The following is a 26178-nucleotide window of genomic DNA, read 5'->3' on the forward strand; positions in this document are numbered from 1 at the left end:
CTTCTCCCTTCATCCCATCCCTGCCCCCTCTTCCCTTCCCCCGTCACCCCAGCCCCATATCCCTTCCCCCTCGACCCCATCCCTGCCCCCTCTTCCCTTCCCCCGTCACCCCAGCCCCATATCCCTTCCCCCTCGACCCCATCCCTGCCCCATATCCCTTCCCCCTCGACCCCATCCCTGCCCCCTCTTCCCTTCCCCCTTCACCCCATCCCCCATCCCTTCACCCCATCCCTGCCCTCTTCCCTTCCCCCGTCACCCCATCCCTTCTCCTTTAACCCCATCCCCCTGCCCCCTCTTCCCTTCCCCCTTCACCCCATCCCTTCCCCCTCGACCCCATCCCTGCCCCCTCTTCCCTTCCCCCGTCACCCCAGCCCCATATCCCTTCCCCCTCTACCCCATCCCTGCCCCCTCTTTCCTTCCCCCTTCACCCCATCCCCCATCCCTTCACCCCATCCCTGCCCCCTCTTCCCTTCCCCCTTCACCCCATCCCTTCTCCTTTAACCCCATCCCCCTGCCCCCTCTTCCCTTCCCCCGTCACCCCAGCCCCACATCCCTTCTCCCTCCCCCCCGCCTCTTCTCCAACCTCTTCCCTCCCTCCTCCCACCTGCATCCTCCCCCTTTCCCGGCTCCCCCACTCGGCCCCGGGCCGGAAGCGGAAGCGGGCTGCCGCAGGCCGGAAGCGGAAGGGGCGGGGCGGGGCGGAGCGGAGGGCGGCGCCGGGCCGGGGCACCCGCGGGCGATGCTGCAGCTGCGGGACGCGGTGGAGGGGGACCCGGACGGGGGCCCCGCCGGGGCGGCGGCGCTGCTGGTGCCGGCCGAAGCCGACGTGCCCTTCAGCCCGCCCGGGGACTCGCTGCCGCCCCGCCAGACCCTGCGGCCCCTCAGCGTCCGCAACCCGACCCGGGGCGGCCGCCTCAAGGAGTACTTCGTGTTCCGGGTGCGGGCCGGGGCCGCCGCCCCCCGGGGCCGGCCCAGGGCCTAGAGCCGCGCGCCCTGCCCCTGCCCCTGCGCGGGGTGGGGGGAGCGGGGGCAAAACGGGGAGCCCGCTCGCCTGTCGGCCCAGCAGCGCCGGGCTCCGTGCGCCTCCCCCCGGGGGGTGGGGGGCCGCCGCCGCCGGGCTCCGTGCGCCTCCCCCCGGGGGGTGGGGGGCCGCCGCCGCCGGGCTCCGTGCGCCTCCCCCCGGGGGGTGGGGGGCCGCCGCCGCCGGGCTCCGTGCGCCTCCCCCCGGGGGGTGGGGGGCCGCCGCCCACTCTGGGGACAGACGCAGCCGGGAGGGGTTTGCTGCACTAAATGGTGTTTGTTTAGAAAACCCAGTTCGGTTTCAATGAGAAAACCAGACCCCCAGCACCCTGCTGTTCACCTCTGCGGAGAGGCCCTCAGGGCCAGGAATGTTTCAGTACCTGGGCTCCTTTCCTCCTCCACTGTTCCTGGTGATATAAATTACGCTTGTCTGTTTCCTCTCCATCCCGCTCCCGCAATCCTGGCCTTTGTTCCCAAGAGTGAGAGTGCGGTGATCGGCTTTCATGCCATGGTTTTCTCCATGCAGGTGGCTCTTAAGGAATTAGAGAAAGTAGTTACTTTCTCATTTCCTAATTCCCAGAGCCCCCTGCCAGAGCTTAACCTAATCTCCGAGAACAGGGTTTGGGAACCTAGACCACAAAAAGAAACATAAATGTGGTGGTTGTTCTGTTGACAGGGGCAAGAGGTGACAAACCCCAGACTGGTTTAGAAGTGAGAGGCCAGTTAGAATATCGAATAATCTTTTAAAGGAAGTAGTGGAGGTCCCATTGCTTGAGATAGAGAAAGGCCAGGAGGAGACAATAGGGAGCAACTACCTGATCCCTGCTAGATGATTACAATAATTTGTTAGGTCTTTGCCTCTCAGATCTCTATCCCTGGTCCTGGTAGATAGGTGCTATATAGTAAGTCAGTTTCAGAACCTGCTGAAATGTAAAACAGCATGACTGTCAAGAAGTTGCAAACATGAATACGTAACTAGAGAAATATAAAACCTGATTCTTTCTTTGATTTAGCCTGGAACTATAGAACAGGCAGTAAATGAGATTCGTGTTGTTGTGATGCCCACTGAAGATGGAGAGGTGCAAAGTGTGTGGTTGCTAACAGAGTAAGTAACAGTACTAATAGACAAATGGAACTTTTCTTAGCTTTTCAGGACAAATTTTTCTCCTGGATCTGCACACCTATTACAAATTCTCTTGCTATCTGTGTGAAACTCACAAGTAATTGGAGTAAAGCTTTCTTGTGCAAATCTGACACAAAATTCATGTCTTTAGTATACAGTTCATCCAGCAACATTTATCTTAAAACCAAGATCTTTTTACTGCATGTTTTATATATTATTGTATTGACAATATTTGTAAAATGCTTTTACAAATCACTTAAAATCCCATGTTTGCCAGTATATCCTGAACTCTGTTGGTCCACCATCTGATTTATTTATATATACAATTGCTTCATTTACCTGCTTTCTTTTGATCAGTTTAAACCTGGTAAATGTTTTAGTTCTGGAATGCAGTATAGGTGTGCCCAATAAGATATTACCTCACCCACCTGGCGTCTTAGTATTGGAATAGAATATATTATAGACTTGGCTTTATCAAAAGCCCAAGCAATTAATTGTTTGAATGAAGGACTCTCAAATCTTGGTCAGACTCCAAAATTAGTCCCATGTCCTATTAAACACAAATTATTGCAGTCTATATTTTAATATCCTGTATCGCTCCTAAACTGCGTTGGGAGGGACCAAAACATAGCTGTGTGCTCAACTCCAGGGTTTCTCAGCTCTAGGCACTTCACAGACCAAGGAAAGTTGTCAGTTTCAATCCTGTGCCTGCTAGTAAGAGCTGAACTGGCAGAAGGTCAGCAAGACATGTAAGCACCTGCAGTTCAGCTATGCTTTGGTTGGCTACCCAGCCTGTGAATTAGGATTGTTTTTTTTAAAGAGGGGAGCAGTTTTGGTGTAGTCAGCTTTACTTTAACAGTGACTCTTTTTAAACCATCATACAAAATTCTTAGTTTTATTTTCAGAGAAAAACACTAATTCTACCATCTAGTAAAGCTGCATTTTAATCCACTGTTTTGAATCCTCTAAGGAGTCAGTGCCCCCTCAGTGCTGATTGAGGGTGAAAGCCATAGTCTACTCTAGACTGCTACAATAGTTAAGTACTAAAGAGCCAGAAATGGAGAGGCACTGATGTGATAGAGGCAGTTGTTTCCCCAATGCATATAGAAACATGGCCAATGGTCACTGGTACTTCCAGCAAAACAGTGAGCTATGTGAGAATTCATTGGCCTTTATTGTAAAAGTTGTAGATTTGTGCAAGCATTAAAACATTACAAACTGCTTATATATTCATCTGAAGCTTTTCCCTTAATCTTTAAAAGTCTTCATTAGTAGTTTTTCCTATATTCTGTGTATTTGAAACATGCTTTCAAACTCTTGTCAATCCTATATAAAAATAGCAATGAATGGGAAATACAGCATCACCGTTATTTGAATTTTCTACAGAATAATACTGCTGTTGCTTAAATAATTCTCAGTTGCTATTGTATTAGTCAAACTATTACATGCTTTAGTCAAACTACTAAAAGGATAGAAGATTATCAGAGTTTACTGTTTGTCTTACAAGAGTTGACCACTGGAACAATGAGAAGGAGCGTCTGATTCTTATCACTGACTGGTCCCTTCTGATCTGTAAATATGACTTCATCAGCTTGCAGTGCCAGCAGGTTACTAGAATATCACTCAGTGCAGTTGACACTATTTCTGTTGGAGAATTTGAGTTCCCACCTAAATCACTGAATAAGTAAGTTTTCATTTTTATTTTATTTTTTTAAGTTTCTAATGATACTGCTAATGTTAAGGCTGTTAGTCTATCATTAGCCATATATCAATTTTGATAGCCTTTCAGTTTATTTGTATTAATAAAAGTTTTGATTTTGCTGTAATTAAAAAATTATTGAAATTGATTGATCAGCAGGGAAGCAAAATTAACAGTTACTATTTAGACTGAAAACAGTTTACTCCTGAAATATTCTTTAACAACATGGACTATACTTTATTTTGGGGAAAGTCTTTGTAAGCAGTCCTGTAATTTTATTTTAATTGTTCAGTATTAGCATTATATTAGAAACTTGTAAGTTAATCAGATTATATTGAGTATTAGTCTTACCATAGACCAGGATGTGTTAGGCTGCATGAATATAAAGGTGGAAGACTTGCATGTTTAATTTTAATAAACTTAATCTTTCATACAACTTGTCATTTAAACAATCTTAATGTGGGAGCTGGTATAAATGACTGATTTTCAACTATGCTGATATTTGTTTAGAGACTATTACCATCTAAGAAAAAACTTTAAAATTCTAAAATGGACTTTAGTTTTCATTAAGGTATTCAGAAATGTTTAAAAAAAAAAGCTAATTAACCTGCTCTAAAGGAGCTTCAAGGCCTACCCTATCAAATACGTGGTGTCTTCAAATTTGTTAGGCGAGAAGGCATTGGCATTCGAATTCAATGGGATAAGCAAAGCCGTGCATCCTTCATAAACCGATGGAATCCATGGTCCACAAATGTGCCCTATGCTACTTTTACGGAACATCCAATGGCAAATGCTGATGAGAAGATTGCATCCCTTTGCCAAGTAAGGAAGTTTTCTATACTGTATTAGATATAAATCACAATGATTTAAGCTGGATACAGTTCTTACGAATTTACCTTCTTTTGAAAATGACTTGATGATGGAAGCAGAGAATAAATGTAAAGAGACTAGCCAAGCTTTTTCTATGCTCTCCATCTATTTCAGCAGGGTAGTGCTGCTAGAAGTAATCAGGCAAGTCTTGTTGACTCTTCAAATCATGTTCATATAGCAAAAATGAGGTTGCAATGATTTCCAAATTTACAAAAAAAAACTGAAGCTGAAAGAGGAAAATATTTCCTTAAACTGCAGGTAGAGTTCTTTCAACCTTCTTTCCTGCGAAGAGGTCTAGGCTTTACCTGGAGCGTTTGTACTTTGTAATTCTAGAAGAATCCTAGTAAATTATATGTAGTTCCAAAATATATACCCCTCCTATGTGCGCACATGTTTCAGTGGCTTTTTTTTAAAAGGAGAGCCCTTAGGGTAAACAAATTATCAGTTGTGGACAGTTGTAGAGCTAAGCATTTATTATAAAAAATTACTGTTATAGCTGATCTTTATGCAAACATCTCATATTTAGGAAAGCATGTTCTCATTTGAAACTACTTGCATCAGTATATGCTAGCATGTGGAATTTATTCTAGGATGTAGGTAGTCTTATGTATAACAATTACAACTTTATATGTGTTAGTAATCTTCTGTTTCAGCAGCAGCGGCTCTTTTCGGTATAATTCTGCCTTTGTAAGCAAACTAGCAACAGATTTTCAAATAATGGGAAAATATTAAGTTGTCAAAAGTAAGTAGGTATACTTAATGTTGTTTTTCCCCCTTAGTTGGAAAACTTTAAGACTCAATTAATCCAAGCTGTGAAGAAGGCCCATAAAGAGTGTCCATTGCCAGGGAGGGCCAATGGAGTACTCGTGCTGGAGCGTCCTCTTCTTATTGAAACATACGTGGGATTGATGTCTTTCATCAACAATGAGGCCAAGCTTGGCTACTCCATGACAAGAGGAAAAATTGGATTTTAAATTCATTATAATCAATCCACTAAAAGGGAAAGTGATTTGAGATTAGTATCCTGGGGAAAGAGTTGGGAGGACTCAGTACATGGCAGAAAAGAACAAAAATGAATAAAGTGTATGGATAAAAAGGATTGGTTAGTTGCAGAATGAATGACTGTTTCAAGAACAGTCACTACTGTTATGAAGTTCATGGATAAGTCAGTTATTGAGTTCAGGTGGTCAAAGGGTAGTTGCATTTTTAGAGTACCCTGGATTTAACTTACTCACTATTTGTATGCAAGTCTAGTGAGCAATGATATTTCCTCTTACATTTCAAGCTAAAGGTCTTTCCTTACTGAGTGTGACTTATCTGTGAAATATTCCATATCACTATCCAGTGTAGATACATTGCATGTTCATGCCACAGCTATATTTACATAAGGATTCAATTGCAATGAAATCATTTCATGTGCAGTTGAGACTGATTTTATATTGGCTAAGAAGGTACTAATGTCTAAATTACAGTAATCTCAGGAATTTAATTCAGTGTCAAATTTTTAAAGAACTCATTCTTTAGCAAAGACAGCTAATTTGGTCAAAACTAGAGTGTTATGTCTTCTCCTAAGCAGTGGAATCGAACAGTTATTTTGTAAGTTGAAGTGGTGTTTGAGTAATGTCACTGGTCTCTTTTAAATAGCTGTCGAACCTGAATCTGTATAATTTGCAGGTTTATCTTATTTATGACTTCTTTGCAGCCATCTATTAAAGAAAGACCTTAAAATAGAATAGCCAATTTCAAAAAAACAGTTAAAGGGTATCTTTGCCTTCCTCTGAAGTTACTTTTAATGCAACATGGGAATGGTAGTTTTATAATTAAAGGGAATTCTACTTTGAGTAGCTTTATATTTCCTTAGCAAAAGTGTATTGTTGTTTTTGGTTTTGTTTTTTGGGGGTTTTTGTTAATACATGGACCAGATTACAATAGCACCAAAGTCAGGTTTTTGTAATTTATGTGGCCATGTAGTTGTTGGAGAGGGGAAGCTTTAGTCATAGTATTGTACTTCAGTCTTATGTGATCTTCCCTTTAAGTTTGTAGAAAGTAAATTCAGTAGTACAGTGAACTTTAAATGCAGTAGTATACAAAGATACTGAACAGAACTACAGCATGAGATTACTGTGACAAGTTTCACTGTGGATGAATCCTTTATACAGACCATCTTAATCTATAATTTTATCAGAAGCATTTCTTTGCCTCTCAACATGTTAGTGATATGCTGTGCAGCAGTGGAATTGGTATGTTAAAATTTTTTTACCTTTTAACTTGAAATAAACTGTACATGTTTTTTTGAATGTGGCTCTGGAATGCAACCAGCTGCATGTTCTTGTCAATATGGGCTCTTTTCTAAGACATCAATGTCTAGCTTTTTGTTAATAAACTTAGCCATCTTTGTTCTCTGGTTTTTAGTTGGTAGAACACTAGATGTTGTAAAAGCAGGGATATAAACCCTCATGCTTTAGGTCATAAACCAAGCATAAACTGATAAAATCTGTAGTAAGCAATTTATCAGGGCCTCTGTTGTACCTTCCTTTGAAGCATCTGGTGCTGATCAAGATGGACCACCACCTCTCCCCAATTGTTATGGAATTCTTACACACTACTTCCAGTCCATCCAATTTGATACTCCACATTTCTGTGATTAAGTCTCTTTAAAACATCTGATATGAAATCCTTTCCCCTATGCTGGTCTCTTCCCACAACTAAAGCAGGTGAGAGTGAGGTGAAGACTGTCATGGTAAGAATCTCACCTGTCCTTTTTTTCAAATGCTATTCTACACAATCACCTATAATTTAGAGGAACACTGTTCAGGGTCTGATATGATGCCAGCTTAACATTTTAGTTGGTAAAGCAAACTGGTTCTCACACAGTTGCACTTGATGACTTCAACACTTATTCATGGCTAAAATGATAAAATAACTTCAGAACTGCAGTAACTGTTCTGTATTCAAAACTTACAAGTATTCAGGGTCTAACAACTATATGCATTTCATTCCATATTTAATTCTAACAGAAGAGAGCACTCACTGTATTGAGTGACCAAATGCAAAGACTAGTCTATGAACTTGTACACTACTCCATGAAAATAGCTGGAAAATTGTCTTTTATTCTTTCTTGAACCCTGTGTCCTTGGGGGACTAGGGATTGCTGTACAATGGTATGTAGTTAGTCACTGTCCACTTGAAATCAGGGTGACAGCAATAGTGATATGTACATGTGCATTTCAAACCTCAGTTCCAGCTCAGAATATTAGAGGATTCTACACTTATTTAGGATAGTGCTGGGTTGATAGTTTGTAGCCACACTAGCAGAAGCTATCAAAATGTTTATTGATATTTATACAAATTAAATAACCTCTATACACTATTTACAAACATACCATTTTAGAAAATATTTTGACAAAAGTTCAAAATAAGGTTTGTCTTTCAACTCTAAAACTTCATAAAATCAAGACTGCTAGTTTCCACAATTTTAGCTGCAAAATTAGAGAGCTCTTTCTAAATTCCTTTGTCGAACACACTTCATTTCAAGTAACTATCACAGTACTTCACCCAAGGGAGTCTTCTTACACTCCCCCAAACGTAAGCTTTCTATTAGTATAAAACCTCTTCCTGCTGAACAATGAGGGCCTGCCCATTCTCATCTGTTCCATATAGATATAGCAGCACTTTTTCAAAGATCCATTTGCAAGGCAGGCTTTTCTAGCCTTGGGGGGCAGAGCGAGGGGTTCCATTATCTGCTCTTATTTTACCTCTTCTCTTTCCAAGTAGCACATGCAAAAATTATCCTTACTCAACAGTGCCATGGAGTCCCCCCTAGAGTGCCAGCAAAGTGAGAGGACCTGGAAGTCACCTGCAGATACAAATTAAAGAAATAAATAGCAAGAACTCAAGAGTTACAATAATTCTGTTCTAGAAATCTTGTTACTTGGAATAGCTTAGTAATTTCATCAGTAAGAGATAAGAGGCTTGAGTGAACAGAATTTTGTACTGTATATACCATTGTAGTTGAGCTTGACCATATTTTAATGCAAGTAAATATCACAAAATTGATCACTGTTGCAAAGATCTGCAACCTGACACTGAAGGTAAAATTTTCTTCCATGGAAGAACTACTAAGCCGAGAAGCATGCTATAGGTTATATTTAATATAATATTTAACTTGCAAGTAGGAAAGATATTTATAAAGCAATTAGCTAGCTAATATGCTAGTCCACTGAAAGATCTTACTGTGTACCTGCAGATTAGAATGGAGGAAAGGATAGATAGGAACCTTAATTCTGCCTTTTTGGAGTAGATTTAAGATTCAGATTTCATGTTAAAATTCTAAAAACACCACAAAAAGTAATTAATTTTAAAGTACTCAAAAGTATGGTAGGCACTACACAGTTCTTATTTTGGCATTTGGTATACCAGACAGCTACAGCTTCCATATAAAAATTAACTGATATGAAAGCAAAGCCTTGAAGTGTTTTGATTTACATGTCAATAAATTACCATGCTAGGGCAATAACTTAATTACCTTAGATGTAAGCTTTATGTTCCATTCTCCCCATAATCTCTTGAATGTAGGGAATATGTGACTAAACACCCAAAATGTTTGATCACTTCAGGCAGTCAAAACATCACTATCACTAACAGTACAATCGTTTATATACATTAAACAAACTAATGATTCTGACTTGCAGCAGTAGTTTTAGGTGGCCTTACCTTCCATTGGTACCTGCACTGAGACGCACCCTGCTGGGGACCACAGGTACACTTTGCTATTCCCAGTACATATGGCAAGTCGAGGTTGACGTGGATCCCACTGGAACAACTGAACAGCATACAACTGCTCCAAGACTACAAACAATTTCAACTTTTGAACATCCCAGATCCAGATGGAGTTAGGAATGTTATCTGTTAGAAATGGCCAGGGAAATGGTTAGAATACTGTAAGGAACATAACACTATGTGCAATGTCATTGCAATATCTCACATTAAATGGGTTTCACTACCAGTAACCTATCTACTCTACTGCTTGCAGCATTGGTGCAGAAAAGTCTGGGCAACTAGCATTGAAGATTCATAACCTTTAACTCATTATCCCTTTAAGAAATGGTGAAAGGTGACATCACTGTGAATGTTGAATGTGTGCAGAGAGCTTGCAGTCTGAAGTACAGTACAGCAGTACCCTAGCAGTGCGCCTGAGTCCTCACTTTGGGGAAAATTGCCACTAGGACAAAAAGAGTAATTCAATCTATAGAACTTTCCTTCACCGGCTTTTCTAAAACTACATAGAGATGCCACTATTGGTGGGTTTTGTCATGTGAACATTTCTCAGCTAGGAACTGGATTAAGCCTCCCCCCCAGCCCCCTACCACCAGTTTCCCAAGATGTTTTTTTTCCCCCTTTTATTGATAACACAGCACCAGGAATGCTCTATCCCGATAGAGAGATCCAGATCTACCAGGGAAAAGGTTAGATGAAAAGTCCAGAACTCCCACTGTTCCTGCTAATGCAAAAATTAATATTTTGAAAATTTCTGAAAATTACTTTTGTGCAGGGAGGGGAGATGGATTTTAGCTAAGATTATGTATACAGTATAATGAGCTAAGGCAAATATGAAGGGAGATAATTTAGCACATGGTACTTAAAGCCAAGGCTATGAGTTCATGCAGCAATTAATAGCTGGTCCCACAGCTTAGTGGTTTATGCTAAAGGTTGAATTCCCTCTGCGTACAGTGCTAGCCTCAATCCCAACTGGGGCCTCTAGCTGCAGCCAGAATACAAATAATTCACAATTAAGTAATTTACTTGTTTATTTATAGCAGAAGCAACAAGACCTAGAAAAAAACAAAAGGGTTTCTCCTTTAAAATATAGCCTACTAGGTACTAACCATTTTTGGTTGCCAGGAAACAGTTATCAGGACTAAATGCCAGCATTCCAATTCCTATTCTGGGATTTGCCCGATCAGCAACTGGTTTGACATACTGTAAAGAAACTGGTACCTGGGAAATGTCATCTGAAATTTGAAATACAAGCACTATAACAAGCAAGTCCATATGGACATGGCAATACTATTTCTAAAAACAGTTAACATTATCTCTGAAATGATAGGAAAATAGTAATATATTGCACTTCTGTAAGATGTTCCATCCAAAAGATCTTTACAAACTTTGTCTCAACATACCTGTCAGATAGTATTTCTCCTTTTTACAGAAGGAAAAACAGGTACACAGAAGAGTCTGAGACAAAGCTATGACTACAACCAAGATCTCCTAACTCCGACCCATGTTTTATAACATCTCACATATAGGCAAAGCAGTACTTGTGACACCTTAGAAACTAGTCTCTAAGGTGCCACAAGTACTCCTTTTCTTTTTGCGGATACAGAGTAACACGGCTGCTACTCTGAAATCTCATATATTAACACTCATGTAAGGCAAGGGAATAATGAAGTTGAACTAGTTAATGATTGCTCAGCACTATAATAGTATATGCTGAACTTTGACACTCAAATATCAGTAGTAGTAGTAAAGAGATCAGGGACTGTTGTCTGAAAAAGTAAAGGTGTTAAATTAGAAATATTAAAAAAATTCATGGTCAGAACTTGTTAGATAAAAATAATGTACCCTTGCTGATGTAGCCACCCATTTTTCCACCTGACCATACAAAAAGGCAGCATTTCTATCAGTACAGGCAGTTAGAGAGGCTTTAGGTTGTCACATCTTCTGAATTTTTTTAAGTGTGGAAATTCCCATTGATTGAAGCCTCCTACAATAAGAGGAGTATACTCTGCATCATCTGCAGCAGTTAATATAATTCTAGACAAGAAATATCACTGTTGCAGAGACTTAAACCAGCCAAAAATCACCCTGTTCCGAGGCACATTTTGCACAAATAAAACAACATTGGGAAGGGGCAGGTTGTCTGTCACTTCTACCCACACTGACCCCCAAAAGTTTGCCATGCCTCTCCTGGAGCCCTTCATTGCCCTTAAGATCTTCACCATTAGCCCCATTCTGCAACCATCATCCTCTTTAGCCGAGGAAAACATGTCCTTTGAAGTCTTGCATTTAATTGAATGGGCTTCCCCTTAGCAACCCAAGGTTTGCCCCTGCCTTCAGAGGCAAAGTGAGCTATAATGTTGATTTACAAGGCTTAAATATTTTACATCACAGGTATTCTAAAGTGGTCCATTTTAGTTTGCTTACATTTACTCTGTGTGCTGAAGAGAGAGCTGGCTTGCGCTCTGGCTGGAGGGAAAGCAAGGCTCTCTGTTTCAACTCTTGGGGATTTCTCCATTTCCTTATATACAATCTACACAGAAGGAGAAGACAGTTTCACAAAAGGGCCTAGCAAGATTTGAGCCTAGTGTGTTGAGTCCTCCACATCCCATGCTCAAAATGAGCACTAAGGCACATTCATTTTAAATGTATAGTGTTTCTCAATGCTCTTTGCTATTGTACACTGGGAGCAGGCAGATTTGGGCATGGAAATGCTAAATTTTGAGATGTTTGAAAATTGGGCCCACAATTAGAAAAAGCAATTATGTAATTCAGAAATGGACATTGTATGGAACTACAAATAATCCAATCGTTGTCATTTGAGAGCCTATGTAAAATGAGTCACACAGAATGCACCTTCCCATCCCTTACCAACTGAAGGTAAATTTGGTAATATAACTGCAATCTTTTATACAGCAGGACATGCAATATTTCATTCCATGCCTTTGAGAACCACTGCAAACAAGCAATGTTAATGGGATAATGCTAAAAGGAAACAGTGATGAAATGCTAACAATGTGACTAAATTGGAGCTCCCAATCTAATTTTATTAGCAGGAGCTCTCTTCTTTCCAATGGAAAGGGACTGAACTATTTCATTTGATTCTCATTCTACCTCTCAAGTTTAGATTTTTATTCTTAATTCTGAATTTGAAGGATAATGGATACATTTGGGTGTTGCAGCACTTAGTCTGGCAGCCAGGTTTAATATCTAAAATGCTTGAGTCACATTGATTGGAAGAGAAAATAAAGAGCAATAATGAAGACCGCTACCACAGAACTAAAACGGTTTTCTAGCCAGGAGACATTTTACTAAAGCATATTCTGCCTGCCAGATTCCTTGATAAGCAGCAACAATAGATTTATATGAATTTTTTTAAATTTAAGTCTGCACACCACAAACACTGATCTTTACTATAGCATATTATGTGAGACCTGCTCCGTTCCTTCTATTGGCCGTGTAATATTATTACTACCAGTGGAGATTCTTCCTCACAAGGGCTGGGGACAGAGAGAGCCTGTGATTTTGAAGTAGAATATACAGTTATCTCCCTGCTGAGAACTGTAAAAAAACCTGTGGCCACATGTGCAAGGATAAAAAAAGATTGTGACAAACATTTACAGAACATACTCATTAAGTGAGCTAGATTTGCCTATACATATGAAATTAGGTGTCATCATAAGACACTTCAAATCAAATCCAACACTATTCATACACTGCAAATTGTATAGCGCTGAGATATACAAAGTTCTCATTCATGTTCAGCTTCCGAGCACTTGGGTACACCACCACATGCAAATGAAGTCTGTAAACACAGCCACCACCTCTATCAGAAGATAGAGTACTTAACAATAATTATCCATGACTCCCTTACATAGAGAAAAGGAAGATGGAGGGGAAAAGAGAAGAGAATTCACTGAAAGAAGTCAACTAAAAATGATTAATCTATTTTCCTTACTTCATCATTTTCATTCAATTTCCTCAGCAGCATTTGCAAATCAGCAGGACTTCAGTCCAAGTAAAAAAGCTTTTACCAAAGATATCAAAACAAACTGCTGCTAAGGATCCAAGGGTCCCCATTCTATACTTACTATCTTTGGGTTAGCAATGGTCGCAGGGTGTTCAAACTCTGTAATCTTCTTCCAAGTCACGTGGTTCAGGATACGCACCTATTTCAAGGTAAGTAGTAAGGTAGTAAGAGGGGATTGCTATGACAACATTTTGCAACTGACTTGAATGGGTTTAAATTCCTTTTTTACCTTTTCATCATAGCTGCCAATCGCCAAGAACTGACTGCTGGGACTCCAGGCAACTGACTTAATACCCAGTGACCATTCATATGCACTGTATGTGGACAGCAGACGGCCATCAAGGGAGTACAGCAAGATTTTATACTGTAACACAAATTGATTTGATTTAAAGACAATTGACACTGTTAAAAACTAACAGAGTATATAACTCCTTTTTAAAAAACCATCCCCATCTCAATGCACAGATGTTCAAAATGGGAGTTTCCCTTTTCTAGATCTTATAAACTAATTCTGCAGTTATTTGTTTGGATAGTTACTAGGCTAACATGGCTGTTACTCTGAAACCATAGAATCTTCTGCAATTTTTTTTTTAAAAAAAAAGATACTTAAATTATGAAAAAATATAAGTAGGATAATTTGGTAACAATGAGTTTATATGGCAATTTAAGCAACAGTGTTTTGACGCCCATCACCAATACCTAAGTACAAAACTACAAATTGTTTCTTAAAGCCCTTCATTTTATTTTATTTTTTTTAAAAGGTACTGCATTCTATGTAGCAGCCAGAAAACTACTTAATATATGTTCAGGAGCCCTTAATTAAGTGTTCAAGATCTTCAGAAATAATCTGTATTTTCTCATACCTCCAGACAAGTATCCCACACTGCCAACACACAGCCATTAGGAGCCCATTCAATCCCAGATAGGTCTTGAGTTTCAGTGTCAAAATGCTTCCCAAATGCAAAGAAAATAAAACAATGAAACAGTTTTAAAAGCTGTACTTAAAATGTACGGTTGCACCTGACTTTAAAAGTAAAATCCTAAATTAGTATCACATTACCTTTACACATTTAAAAAAACATATATAAAAACATTATATATCTATCTTATTGAGCTAGCACATCCTTTTATATGTCTGAATGCATAGACTAGAAACATTTCCTTTCCTTTTGTTAGAATACATGACATTCACTGCTTCCTTATTTTCTCCTACCAAACTATACAAAAATCAAGATCTTTTGAAACAAAGTGCACTTTGTAATAAAAAGAACACAAATTCTCTTATGTTGTAACTTGTTGTTCAGATCATCATTTTGGCAAAAGCAAGTTGTGATCATGGTGCTGCGGCAATGTATTTTACTGTCAGCAGGATTGCTTGGATTATGCCAGAACATCTGAATGCTTCTCACAGTAAAAAAAAGAATGCAGTGCTTTATCATCCCTGTATGTGGTTTCCTAAGCAGAATTCTTCTGCCTCCCCACACACCTGCAGGCCAAGGAAGAAGAAGAAGAAGGAAGCCATCAGAGGAAATGCCCCAAATCGCAGAGTCTAAAGTGGAGCATTAGAGTTGTTCAATGATTTAGTTAGACTCTACACTATGCAGAGTACACTTTAAATCTGTGCAATAGCAATGGAAGGCAAGGACATGTCTTACCCTCAGTAGTTGCCAGTCACTGCATACAAAGAGGCTAATGAAGTCTTTGCAGTCACGCCTCTCTGCTAATGCCATATAGCGACCATCCTTCGTGAAGGCTATTCCTGCCAGAGAGATTAGAAAATACAGTCCAGACCAGTAATATATATACACTTGTGAAACTGGCCCTATTAAAGCACCAAAGCTGAAAACAATTATGAGCCAAATCAGCTGGAAGTAAGAATTTATTCAGAAAAATGTGAATGATGATTGGAAATCATTTTGGCATACCTATTAGATGCCCAAAAAGCATGTTAGGCACTTCACTGAGACTCAAGCACACAAAATACTTGTCCCAAAGAGCCTATAATCTAAAAAACTGTAAACAGATGGAGTTCCCACCCTTCTCTGAAGAGTACTTCACTGTACATAGGCCAATCTTATTTCCTTCCTAGGTTTTGACCTTCATGGTAATTCAAGAAGTTTCAATCTCAGATCTCCCTTACCAAGCTTGGCTGTACCTGGTATTTTCCCTACAGAATTTCCAGTTCCCACCCTAGTTCTCTTTGCTTCTGCAAGAGGGATATTTCAGCCTCTCTTCCATCCTGCCTTCAGGTAACAAAATATACCTGCTACTGACTCAGCAGTAAATACTCCATCTTCCTACGTGATTCAAACACCTGACATTAAGAGGACTCTGAGGAGCCTTGAGTCTCTGTGCAGGATCCCAGAGTCTGTCACCATTATATACACATGTATATGAGGACTGAATACAGATGCGTAACAAAAAGATGAGCAATGAGAGGGGATACTTATACTCCACATTTTTTGTTCTGGGTTTGTGTCACAATCCAATCTCTAGCTATACAGCTACATGAAATACTATATCACTGATTTCTAGCAGACTTGGCAGTGGTTTTGTTCAGTATCTCTTCTTTTTCACTGGTGTTTGGAAGATGGACAGGTGCATATGCTAAATGTAATATTTACTTCTCGTTCCTAGTAAGACTGCGATGACTGCAGATTAGCTCCCATGGTTCACACAAACAGTAATGGTAGTGAACTGGTATTGAGCTCAGTAAGACCTTGTCTACATTTGTGGGGACATGTAGGGTACACGTAGCTACACCCCCCAGTATAAGGCAGGCTGTGTCCACACTTGTCACCATGGTGTATAGCTAATGGCTCTGGCAGCGGGGAGCTGCTGGAGCCTTTCCCCTCTGCCTCCTCTCTACTAGAGCCTTTCAATGAGGTGGAGAAAGCTCTGGCAGCTGGACAGTAATTGCTAAATTTAGCAGTGTAGATGCGGAAGACGCTGCTTGGGCATGTAGAGAGACATGGAGATATACACCCTAAGGTTCAGGTGTGTAGGTCACTCTACTTGCCTAAGTTGTACCTCCCTGTCTACCCTGCTATTTATACCCATGCTAGCTGGGCGTGCAGTGTCTGTACTCTACATGCCGCTGTAAGTGCGGACGTACCTTAAATAAGATATGCATGTCCCTCCAAGGTGATCTACAAGCATCAGCAGAAAGGTACTTGAATACACCCTGACCATAAACATATGCTTGATTATATGTAAATTCCATTTTCCTTTATTACCATATTAAAAATGCTTTTCCTATATTAGGTATGATACACTCACCGTGCTGACAAGCTTTGGGATACTTGATATAAGACACAGATTTTGTACACAAGGACCAGACAGTTATCCGCAGCTGTTGGAAAGAGAGAGACAGGGAAGTATTTGTTTATCTTTGCAGACAAAAAAAGTGTACAGAGAATCTAATTCAACACTAAACTTTTCACACTGGGAGGGTCTCACATTAAAACAAACGACCATGGAACCAAAACTTTTCCTAACAAAACTGTTCTACTTAAATCTTAGTGTCTCTATATTAGATTGCACTTATGTTTTATTAAAAAACCTCTTTTCACAACAAATGTATAACCCTTCTATAATGCCCTTCACATATTAGGTATTGTAATAATTGATCAAGTTAAAAACAGCCTCAAATTTAAGAGATTTATAGCGGTCCTGTTTTATTTAGTTCAGTAAAATGTTTTCAGGTAGAGTTTATATAGAAGTCATAAAATAATCAAGTTGTGTTGTATTGTAGTGTACAGAATTATCCAGGACACATCGAGATTGGGCAAACAGGAGTGCCAAAGGCTGGAGATTCCAACAAAGCAATGCATCCAGTCCTCTTCCAGACTTCTATCTAATACGCCACTTTACCCTGAAGCTTTTTAGTTTTGTTTTAAAAAGGAGACGTAGTACCCAACCTGGTCCAGAACTCTGGCAACAGGACCCTGGGCTATATGTAGAGTGCTTAAGAAGAGATCAGGTTATTAAAAATGCAAGTGAACTTGGGAGCTATAACAAACTAGATCCCCAGTCCTACACTTGGGAAGTGTGGCCCAGATCCCCAGAGGTATTTTAAGCTCCTAGCTTCTGCTGAAATCAACCCTTTGAGGAGCCGGACCAATGTAACCAACCTTAACGTGCAAGACTCTATACAAAACTGAACCTACATGTGTGCACTGCAACATTTAGGCATAACGGGAGGATTTAGTCACCACAGTTCAGCGTTCTCCTTTCATTTCCTTATTTCTGTGGTTTTAACTAAGGAAGTTTGTGAGCTCTGATTGCTAGGAATGTTAGGTTCCCTCAAACAAAACCCCATCTCTACTTTTCAGTCAATGATATTTATTCCGATTTAGTAATGGAAGCACATAGCAATACAGTGTTGATGAGATGTATAAAAGAAGCAGGAAGTTAAATGGCCAACAATATTAAAATTTACATTCATATTATTAAATGCTGATAGCAGTGTAAGAGCTAGCATCATGACTGCCAATGTGTATTAGGAAATCATTTTTGCACAGATCTGTGAGATTTCTAAACCATCACAGGAATCTGGAAGAACATGAAATACATAGGCTGGCAAGAGGTGAGAAATTCTTCTTGTATTTAGGTTCTTAGTGAATGATATGAGAACAGCATGTCATTTTTAGAGTGAAATGCTGCATCTCTTGGGATGAGATTACTAATTACTGACTCGTCACTGTATTTTTCAGTTTCAAAAAATCAAGATCTGAGCTAACCAATTTTCATTTTAATTTCCCCTTTCTCAACCACACAAACAGAAAAGTGACATTATGCAATTATTGGAAGGCCTTGATTTTCAAAAGACTAATTATGAACCATTTACATAGTGTTTGGGGTATTTTTGGAGACTCATGCATCTGTAGAATTCGGGAACCACAGAGGAAGCAGTCAGCTGCAAAACAGGCCTCTCCACAGCATGGCAAGGTCACAGCCTGTATTATAGAGGCTCTGCATTACCATCTGCAGATTATTCCATTAAAAACAAATACTTACTCTACCATAGCAACGGCAGCAACACCAGACACATGTCTTCATCAATGTGTCATGTGAACCTTTGCATTTATATTTGCAGAGAGGAATATTTTCCAATTTTTTCTAGCTTTTTCAATATTTTGTTATAACAAGGGGATACTACAACAAAGTGAAAGGTACAGTACAGTGGGACACCAAGAAATCTTTTCTGAAACTATCACAGCACCACCAAATCTTACAAACAATAGCAAAGTAGGTCTAGTACAATGTTTAACCACATCACTCTTTGTATTGATTTTAACCCTTCCACCAAGCAAAGGGGAAAAAATAAAACCTAGAATATGTATGGTTATGTCTACAGTTACATTGGCTGGTGTATAACAATCCTGAAGCTAGAGAAGTATCTCCCTTCAAGGCATAAACCAACTGCTGCCAGAGTTGGGGAGAGCTTCCACCATGGTTAGTTTACTTTACAGTTGTCCATGATAAGTATTCTTGCAACTTCCTCTGAAGTAACTGGTACCATTGGAGATGGGATTCCAAGCTGAATGGACCACTAGTCTGATCAGCTGTGCCATTTTTTATGTTTTTACAGCAATTTTACTAGAATGCATTTTCTTGCTACCAAGTAAGATCCAGCACTTGATCACCTGGGCGTGGCCACTATCACACCTAGTGCATGGAGCAAACTGTAAATTCTAGTGCTGCCCCCGTGTCCTAACTGAAATGCTTAAATTCTACTTCAAAGAATCCTAACTGTCACCTCCACAGAGAAGCATCAGGAGAGGCCCAAAACAAAAAGGACTAACACTTCCTTTTTTTAAATACACCAACCTCTACACAGAGCATCACAAGAATAAATTTAAAGAGCAAGGAAGCTTGTAAAGAGATTTAAAGACATCACTCAGAAGTTGAATCAGGGTTTCTAGTTAGCCGGAAAGAGAAACAACCAGTTAGGCCCCCAAGCCTCTTTCATGTAAAGCAAAAAGAAAGAAAAAGTGCAAGAGGGAGCGGAGGACATGAGTTTAACTGCTCTTATCACTTTCCTATTTACCTCCTTATGAACTAAGGATCAAGGATCCAGGGTCGTGCCTGGGGCGGAAGTGACATCGCTTCTGGGACTAACCACGCCAGGGGTGGGTAGTGGAGGCAGCGTCTCCCCAAACAGCCAAGTGTGGCTCCGCCCACACTCCGCCCCCACAGGGCCTTGCCGCTGGGCTCCAGGGGGCTATGGCCATGCCACTCTCCCTCCCTCCCAGCACTCCAGGGCTGCTGGGGGAGGCTGCAGTGCTGCCATCGCGCGCTCTCTCTCCGGTGGAAGGGGCAGGGTTGGGGGTAGCCTCCCCCAGCCAGCAGTTCACCCGCCGCCCATGCAGCGCCGGCCAACACACCAGCCCGCAGGGCTTCCCCACAGCACGGGGGCCTGGAGTGGTTGCCCCTATTTGCCATCCCCTAGGGACGCTCTGCAAGGACCTATAGTGTTAACTTTAAGAGTACTTAATATAGTAATTCAACAAGAATCCACTAGACCAGCAGTTCTCAAACTGTGGGTTGGGACCCCAAAGTGGGTCCCAACCACATGTTAATGGGGGTCACCAGGGCTGGCTTAGACTTGCTGGGGCCCAGGACCAAAACTGAAGTCCAAGGGCTTCAGCCCCGGGCGTCAAGACTCAAATTACAGGCCCCTGCCTGGGACTGAAGTCCTTGGGCATCAGCTTTAGCCCCCACCTCCCCAGGTCTTGGGCTGGCTCAGGCTTCGTGTCCCCCCGCCCGGGGTCATGTAGTAATTATTATTGTCCAAACGGGGTTACAGTACAATGAAGTTTGAGAACCCCTACACTAGACTGACTTTTGATAATCAAGTTTTATATTACCACAACTGCTGGCTTCTGGACACACAAAAATACACCATCAGGCTGTTCTGGATACAAGATTTACTTTAAAAATACCAACACCATGCCCACTCACATTCCTCTACAGCAATAGAGGCATCCTGCTTGCTCCTATTAATTGCACTTGCCTCTGTTCCTCCCTTAATCCAATCCAGCATCTCTCTCTCACACACACACACCCCGGCCACTTAATACAAGCTTTGAATGTTAAGTTCTGGGTTATAGTCAAGCATGCAAGTTTATAGCTGTAATACTGACTTGGCCTCCTGACCAAGTACCTACTGGGTATGGAAGTGTCATTCAGTTTAAGGCCATAAGGGGCCACCTAGTCTGACCTCCTGTATGTCACAGGTGACCAACATCAACCCGCAGCTGCACAGTAAACCCAACAATTGAAATTAGACCAAAGCATTAGAGCCCACAGGAGATGTATGCGTCACAGGAAGAGAATAGGTAGAACCAAGGGTGCCAGTGTCCAAGTCCCCTGCATGATGCTCTCCTGCCCTGCCCCCACATAAACAGTCTTGGCCCCCCAGTATAGGGCAAATCCCTGCTGCTTGAGTCAACCCAAGTACACAGGTCAGGTGAACTCCACGAAGGGGCGAGAAAGCAAGTCTCCCCACAGGCTATAGAGGCACTCTAACTTCTGCTCTGTTTCAGCCTCCACCCCATGAGAGAAATGAGACAGAGGAGCCACCTGCCCTCTCGAGCAGCGCAGAATGAACCCCACATCGGTGCCCAGCAGCCTGCCTTCTCATGCAGGAGGACCACACTAGTTCCACTGCACAGGAAGGGATGGAATGCACCTCGAGCTAACTGCTTGGACACCAGATGATAATACTCAGTTTGGAATAAATAAGCAAATAACGTATATAATATATTATTCTAACCAAGAACTTTATTGGCTTTTGTGCTGTTTGGTAGCTTCTAAGCTTAAATAAATAAATGTATATGAAAATCCAAAACTCACAAAAAGGTATATCCAGATACAGTATGGTTACAGACAGGAAAAGTGATTAAAATAAAACTAGAACATGTTGGGATTACATTTTTAATCAGAGTGTTCTGAAAACACCTATGAAGCATATATAGCCAAAAAAAGGGTACCATTTTTGCAGTCAGTATTTTCTCAAAAGACATTTACTGTTCACTATTGCAGAGAAACTTATACAAGAGGTCATGATCTTTATTATGCAATTCCAATCTTAAAACAGCTCCAAAATATCTGCAACTGTACCAGGTACAATTCTTCCTTATCCCCCCTCATTCTGTCCATCCCTGGAGAAGCCATTTATGACAAATTTCACTGTAAAGTTCTATTAAATATCTGTTTTACTACTATAGCATGTACTCACATGGACACTCAGAGCACATTTTAATATTACTGCACATATTTCTACACATATCTATATGTTACTTTATTTATAATGAATAAATAAAATGGTCATTATAATATTGAGAATTTGATAGGTTCAGACTGCACACCCAGTACGTTACACAAGTCACAAGTCTGTAACTAACTGTTACAAAGAGATATTTCTTTTATAAAAGAAATACCAGACTAAATGAAGGTCTTATAGTGGGCACACAGGCTTCTTGTGTAGGCAAAGCACATATTTTTAGCCTCTTAATGCACCTGTGGAGTACAAGTACACAAAAACCCATAGGCTCTCCTGTCCAGCTCAGATATGTCACTTGAGGACCAGCTGTGGTCTAGTGCAATAAGCATGTAACTGGGAGTCACGAAATCCAAGATTCATTGATACCTTAAACAAGTCACAGACCAACATTTTCAAACATTGGTGCCTAACATAGGCACCTGAAAAAACTGGGCCACTTAAAGTGCCTAAACTCTGGTACCTAAGTTTGAAAATATTGCTCTTACTGTCTGCGACTCAGTTATCCCATCTGTAGATTAGGAAGATTGTTACCCAAACTTTGAGAAGCACTTTGAAATCTATGGATGAAATGCAGAGTATAGTTATACTGTGTATATTTCATTGTCAACATGTAACTAGTCCCATGGACAAGAAAGCCTTCATATTCCCAATGGTAACAGCCACATTTATCCACATACTTGCCCTAAACCTCTATGAAAACTACACAAGAAAGATGGTCTCTGCTATCAATGAAACAAAGAAGGGAAGGAACAGAGTACAGTGCTCACTGCATGTGAAAAAAGGTAAAAACAGCCATTTAAAGTTTAACAAATGGAGTTTTCTGTGAAAAAAAAGTTTTTCCCTGAAGCAAAAATTGATTTGATCAACTGCAAGCATTTCTTTACTAACCATTCCAAGATGTTCTCTCTTTAGTGCGGATGACTGGACTAAGTGAAATGTCAAACTCAAATCCTAATGGTCATGCTGTCCAGGAAGTTTTCAGCTGTTGTTTTGCAGTGGAAAAACAAACCAAAAGCAGCAGCATTTTTAAAATAGCTTAAAAACAGCTGAGAATAAAAAAGTATTTAGATAGTAACGTGATAAACAGTCCAGTGCTGGGTTAGAGATTTCATCCCAGTTTTGACAGCTTTAGGCAGGTGAGAGACTGGTGATTTTCACTAGACCAAAAAAAAAAAAAAAAAAAAGCCACACACTTTTAAACAAACTTGCATCTCAAGTGACCGTCAACTTTCGTCCCAGACTTGACTGGGTCACAAGGCCTCCTTCCATAGCTGTGTCTGTCAGCACAGGATTTCAGAGGATTATTCAGGGCACATTCCTTGACAGAAAGTATTTTTCAACCAATATAGCCATTTACAATTACTAAGGATTAGCGCCAATATGCACAAAAAGCACACTTTTTAACACTGTGGCTGTAATTTACAATAGGTTTACTGACATCTTAACCCCCTGACTGTGCTAGAAAACACAGAAATATGCAGTTCATAAAATAGGATTCCTAATGGAAATACTGGATGAACTAATGTTACTGATTGTTGTATTGTACTTTGGTAAACATGGGAGTCACAATGAAAAAAAGAATGGAAACCTAAAGCTTCCTTCTCCTATGAATCAGGGGAGTGAATTATCTACAATAATTTGAACAAAATGAACATACCAAATTTGCATAAGTTGCAGGATGGGTGGGATATGACAATATCCTAGTGTTACATGTACAATCTGTACTATATAGCTAATTACAAACATCCACTTTCCCCCTCCTTACATTCTAGCCGAGTTCTCTTCGAGATACATACACTCCCACATTGTGGAGCATGCAGACAGAAGGACGTCATCATAAGATGCAAGATATCTGGCATAGTATCCGCTTTCCCATTGGCAGATGCTACCAGGCTGTTCTAGTAATACAGCAATAGGCTTGAAAGTGCCATTCTGCTCAGACAATGGTCACTTCTCTCTGTGGATCTGCACCCACGCCCGGTTCAGAGTTAGAGCCATTTCCTATAGCAGGTAAAGTGAGCACACTACTTTTTATCCCTACTAAAAAATACAAATATAACTACAGGAGACTGACCAGATTTCTATTCCATTTCGTGAGAACTAACTAACTACGATTTCTAAGCGAGCCAGAAAGAATCCAGCTTGACTTTCAGATTCCTGGCTGAGTTTGTAGAGCTGGTAATTAGAAGTACATCTTTTAGATTTTAAATTAAGCTAGAGTGATCTGGAGTCACTGAAACAGAAACATGGAACCCCACAGCACCATTAGGAGAATCACTGTTCAGTTTCTATTCACCCTTGAAGGCTGCTGTAAGCATCAACAACTGGAAATCAGCTCAATGCACCCTGGATGATAAAAATCAAGCTGCAAACTTTGCATGTAATGAGCCCTTATTTTGGACTAGTGCCTTTGCTATGAGTGTGTGACACAAAGGGGAACTTTTAGCTAAACAAAAGTTATAAGTGACTGAAAGCACATGGGAGTATGCTCAGCTGACAGCTGGCAAAGATGGTGGCAGACCCTAATAAAGGGTTACGCCTTTTATATCATCAGAGTCTATAGTGTCCCAGCCTGGCCAGCTGCTTAGACAATTTACAGGAGGACTGTCTCACTGACACCCACCCACCCACTCCACAATCCTCCTAGCAATGCAAGCTAGAAGAGCAAGCCTGAAAGCTCCTCACATCTGAAGAAGGCTTGCAGGATGAAGCCCTGCATATCCATCTTGTTTTGTTACTTCTGCCCTCATCCACTGTTTTTTCAGATTCTGTTGCTGTCCTAGTAAGTGTTACACAACACATGACCAGGTATGGGTGGTTGGGTGGGGGGTTTGTTGTTTTTTAAACTGAAGACATTACATACAAAACCAACTTTGTTAATGCAGCATTAAGATCACATTTAAATAAATCATTACAAAATACCAGGGAATGCAATAGAGTCCCTAGGAACTTTTAACTCTCATACATATACACTATTAAATGTAACTTAAATACACAAAGACAATGAAATACGTATAACTTAATGTTTCTATGAAGACCATAACCATTGCATTCCTTGACTTTCCTGTTTTAAGTGTAGCCACAACAGTTTTTGCACCTTTTGTATACATCATATTCTCACAAATATATACAGTAACACCACCAGAACAGCCATACTGGGTCAGACCAATGCTCCATCTAGCCCAGCTTCCTGTCTTCTAACAGTGGCCAATGCCAGGTGCTTCAGAGGGCATGAACAGAACAGGTAACCATCATGTGATCCATCCTGTCGCCGATTCCCAGTTTCCAGCAAACAGAGGCTAGGGACACTTCAGAGCATGGTTTTGCATCCCTGCCCATCCTGGCTAATAACCATTGATGGACCTATCCTCCATGAACTTAGCCATCCTTTTTTGAACCCTGTTATAGCTTGGCCTTCACAACATCCTCAGGCAAGGAGTTCCACAGGCTGATTGTCCACTGTGTGAAGAAATACTTCCTTTTGTTTAATAGGCAGCAGGCTTAAAACAATTTCATTTGGTGACCTCTAGTTCTTGTGTTATGAGAAGTAAACAACACTTCCCTATTTACTTTCTCCACCCCAGCCATGATTTTATAGAACTATATCATATCCTCCCTTAGTCGTCTCTTTTCCAAGCTAACAAGTCCCAGTTTTATTAATCTCTCCTCATAGGGAAGCTGTTCCATACTCCTAAAATTTCTGTTGACCTTTTCCAATTCCAATATATCCTTTTTGAGATGGGGCGACCACATCTGCATACAGTATTCAAGATGTGGGCATACCATGGATTTAGAAAGAGGCAATATATTTTCTGTTTTATTATCTCTCTCTTTCCTAATGATTCCCAATACTGTTAGCTTTGACTGCCACTGCACATTGAATGAATGTTTTCAGAGAACTATCGCCAATGACTCCAAGATCTCTTTCTTGGGTGGTAACAGCTAATTTAGACCCAATCATTTTATATGTATAGTTGGGATTATGTTTTCTAACGTGCATTACTTGGCAGATGAAATTCAGTGTTGATAAATGCAATTTTCTTGCCCAGTCACCCAGTTTTGTGAGATCCTTTTGTAGGTCTTCTCAAGATAGTTAAGTCCAAAGCAGACTGTGTAGTTTTGTATCCTCTGCAAATTTTTCCACCTCACTGTTTACCCCTTTTTCCAGATCATTTATGAATATGTTCAACAGTACTGGTCCCAGTACAGACCCCTGGGAGACACCACTATTTACCACTCTCCATTCTGAAAACCTACCCTTTGTTTCCTATCTTTTAACCAGTTACTGATCCACGAGAGGACCTTCCCTCTTATCCCATGACAGCTTACTTAGCTTAAGAGCCTTTGGTGAGGGACCTTGTCAAAGGCAT

At 40.7% G+C, this 26178-nt stretch overlaps 2 protein-coding genes and 1 long non-coding RNA gene across 3 annotated transcripts in view; 2 read left to right on the top strand and 1 right to left on the bottom strand.

Moving 5' to 3' along the window:
* The first annotated feature begins 698 nt into the window (after window positions 1-698).
* TPRG1L (tumor protein p63 regulated 1 like) lies at window positions 699-7009 on the top strand. Its single transcript, XM_084651625.1, has 5 exons — window positions 699-937; window positions 2034-2125; window positions 3651-3827; window positions 4511-4664; window positions 5492-7009. Exons 1-5 carry the CDS (start codon window positions 740-742, stop codon window positions 5684-5686), a joined length of 816 nt encoding a protein of 271 aa, XP_084507751.1. The 5' UTR covers window positions 699-739; the 3' UTR covers window positions 5687-7009.
* Window positions 7010-7371: 362 nt separating this feature from the next.
* WRAP73 (WD repeat containing, antisense to TP73) overlaps window positions 7372-26178 on the bottom strand; it is a 28577-nt gene continuing 9770 nt past the window's right edge. The window contains exons 4-12 of the mRNA XM_084651624.1: window positions 16798-16870; window positions 15174-15277; window positions 14382-14468; window positions 13748-13882; window positions 13580-13657; window positions 11916-12021; window positions 10598-10723; window positions 9426-9617; window positions 7372-8568 (exon numbers count right to left, since the gene is read on the bottom strand). Of these exons, the coding sequence (XP_084507750.1) occupies window positions 8459-8568; window positions 9426-9617; window positions 10598-10723; window positions 11916-12021; window positions 13580-13657; window positions 13748-13882; window positions 14382-14468; window positions 15174-15277; window positions 16798-16870 (1011 nt within the window). The 3' untranslated portion in view covers window positions 7372-8458. The remainder of the gene's footprint in view (window positions 8569-9425; window positions 9618-10597; window positions 10724-11915; window positions 12022-13579; window positions 13658-13747; window positions 13883-14381; window positions 14469-15173; window positions 15278-16797; window positions 16871-26178) is intronic.
* LOC311532799 lies at window positions 16885-21304 on the top strand. Its single transcript, XR_014714450.1, has 2 exons — window positions 16885-18975; window positions 21069-21304. It is a non-coding gene; the product is annotated as an uncharacterized lncRNA (long non-coding RNA).

This window comes from Lepidochelys olivacea (genome assembly GCF_965140295.1).
Source record: "Lepidochelys olivacea isolate rLepOli2 genome assembly, chromosome: 18".
Taxonomy (NCBI): domain Eukaryota; kingdom Metazoa; phylum Chordata; order Testudines; family Cheloniidae; genus Lepidochelys; species Lepidochelys olivacea.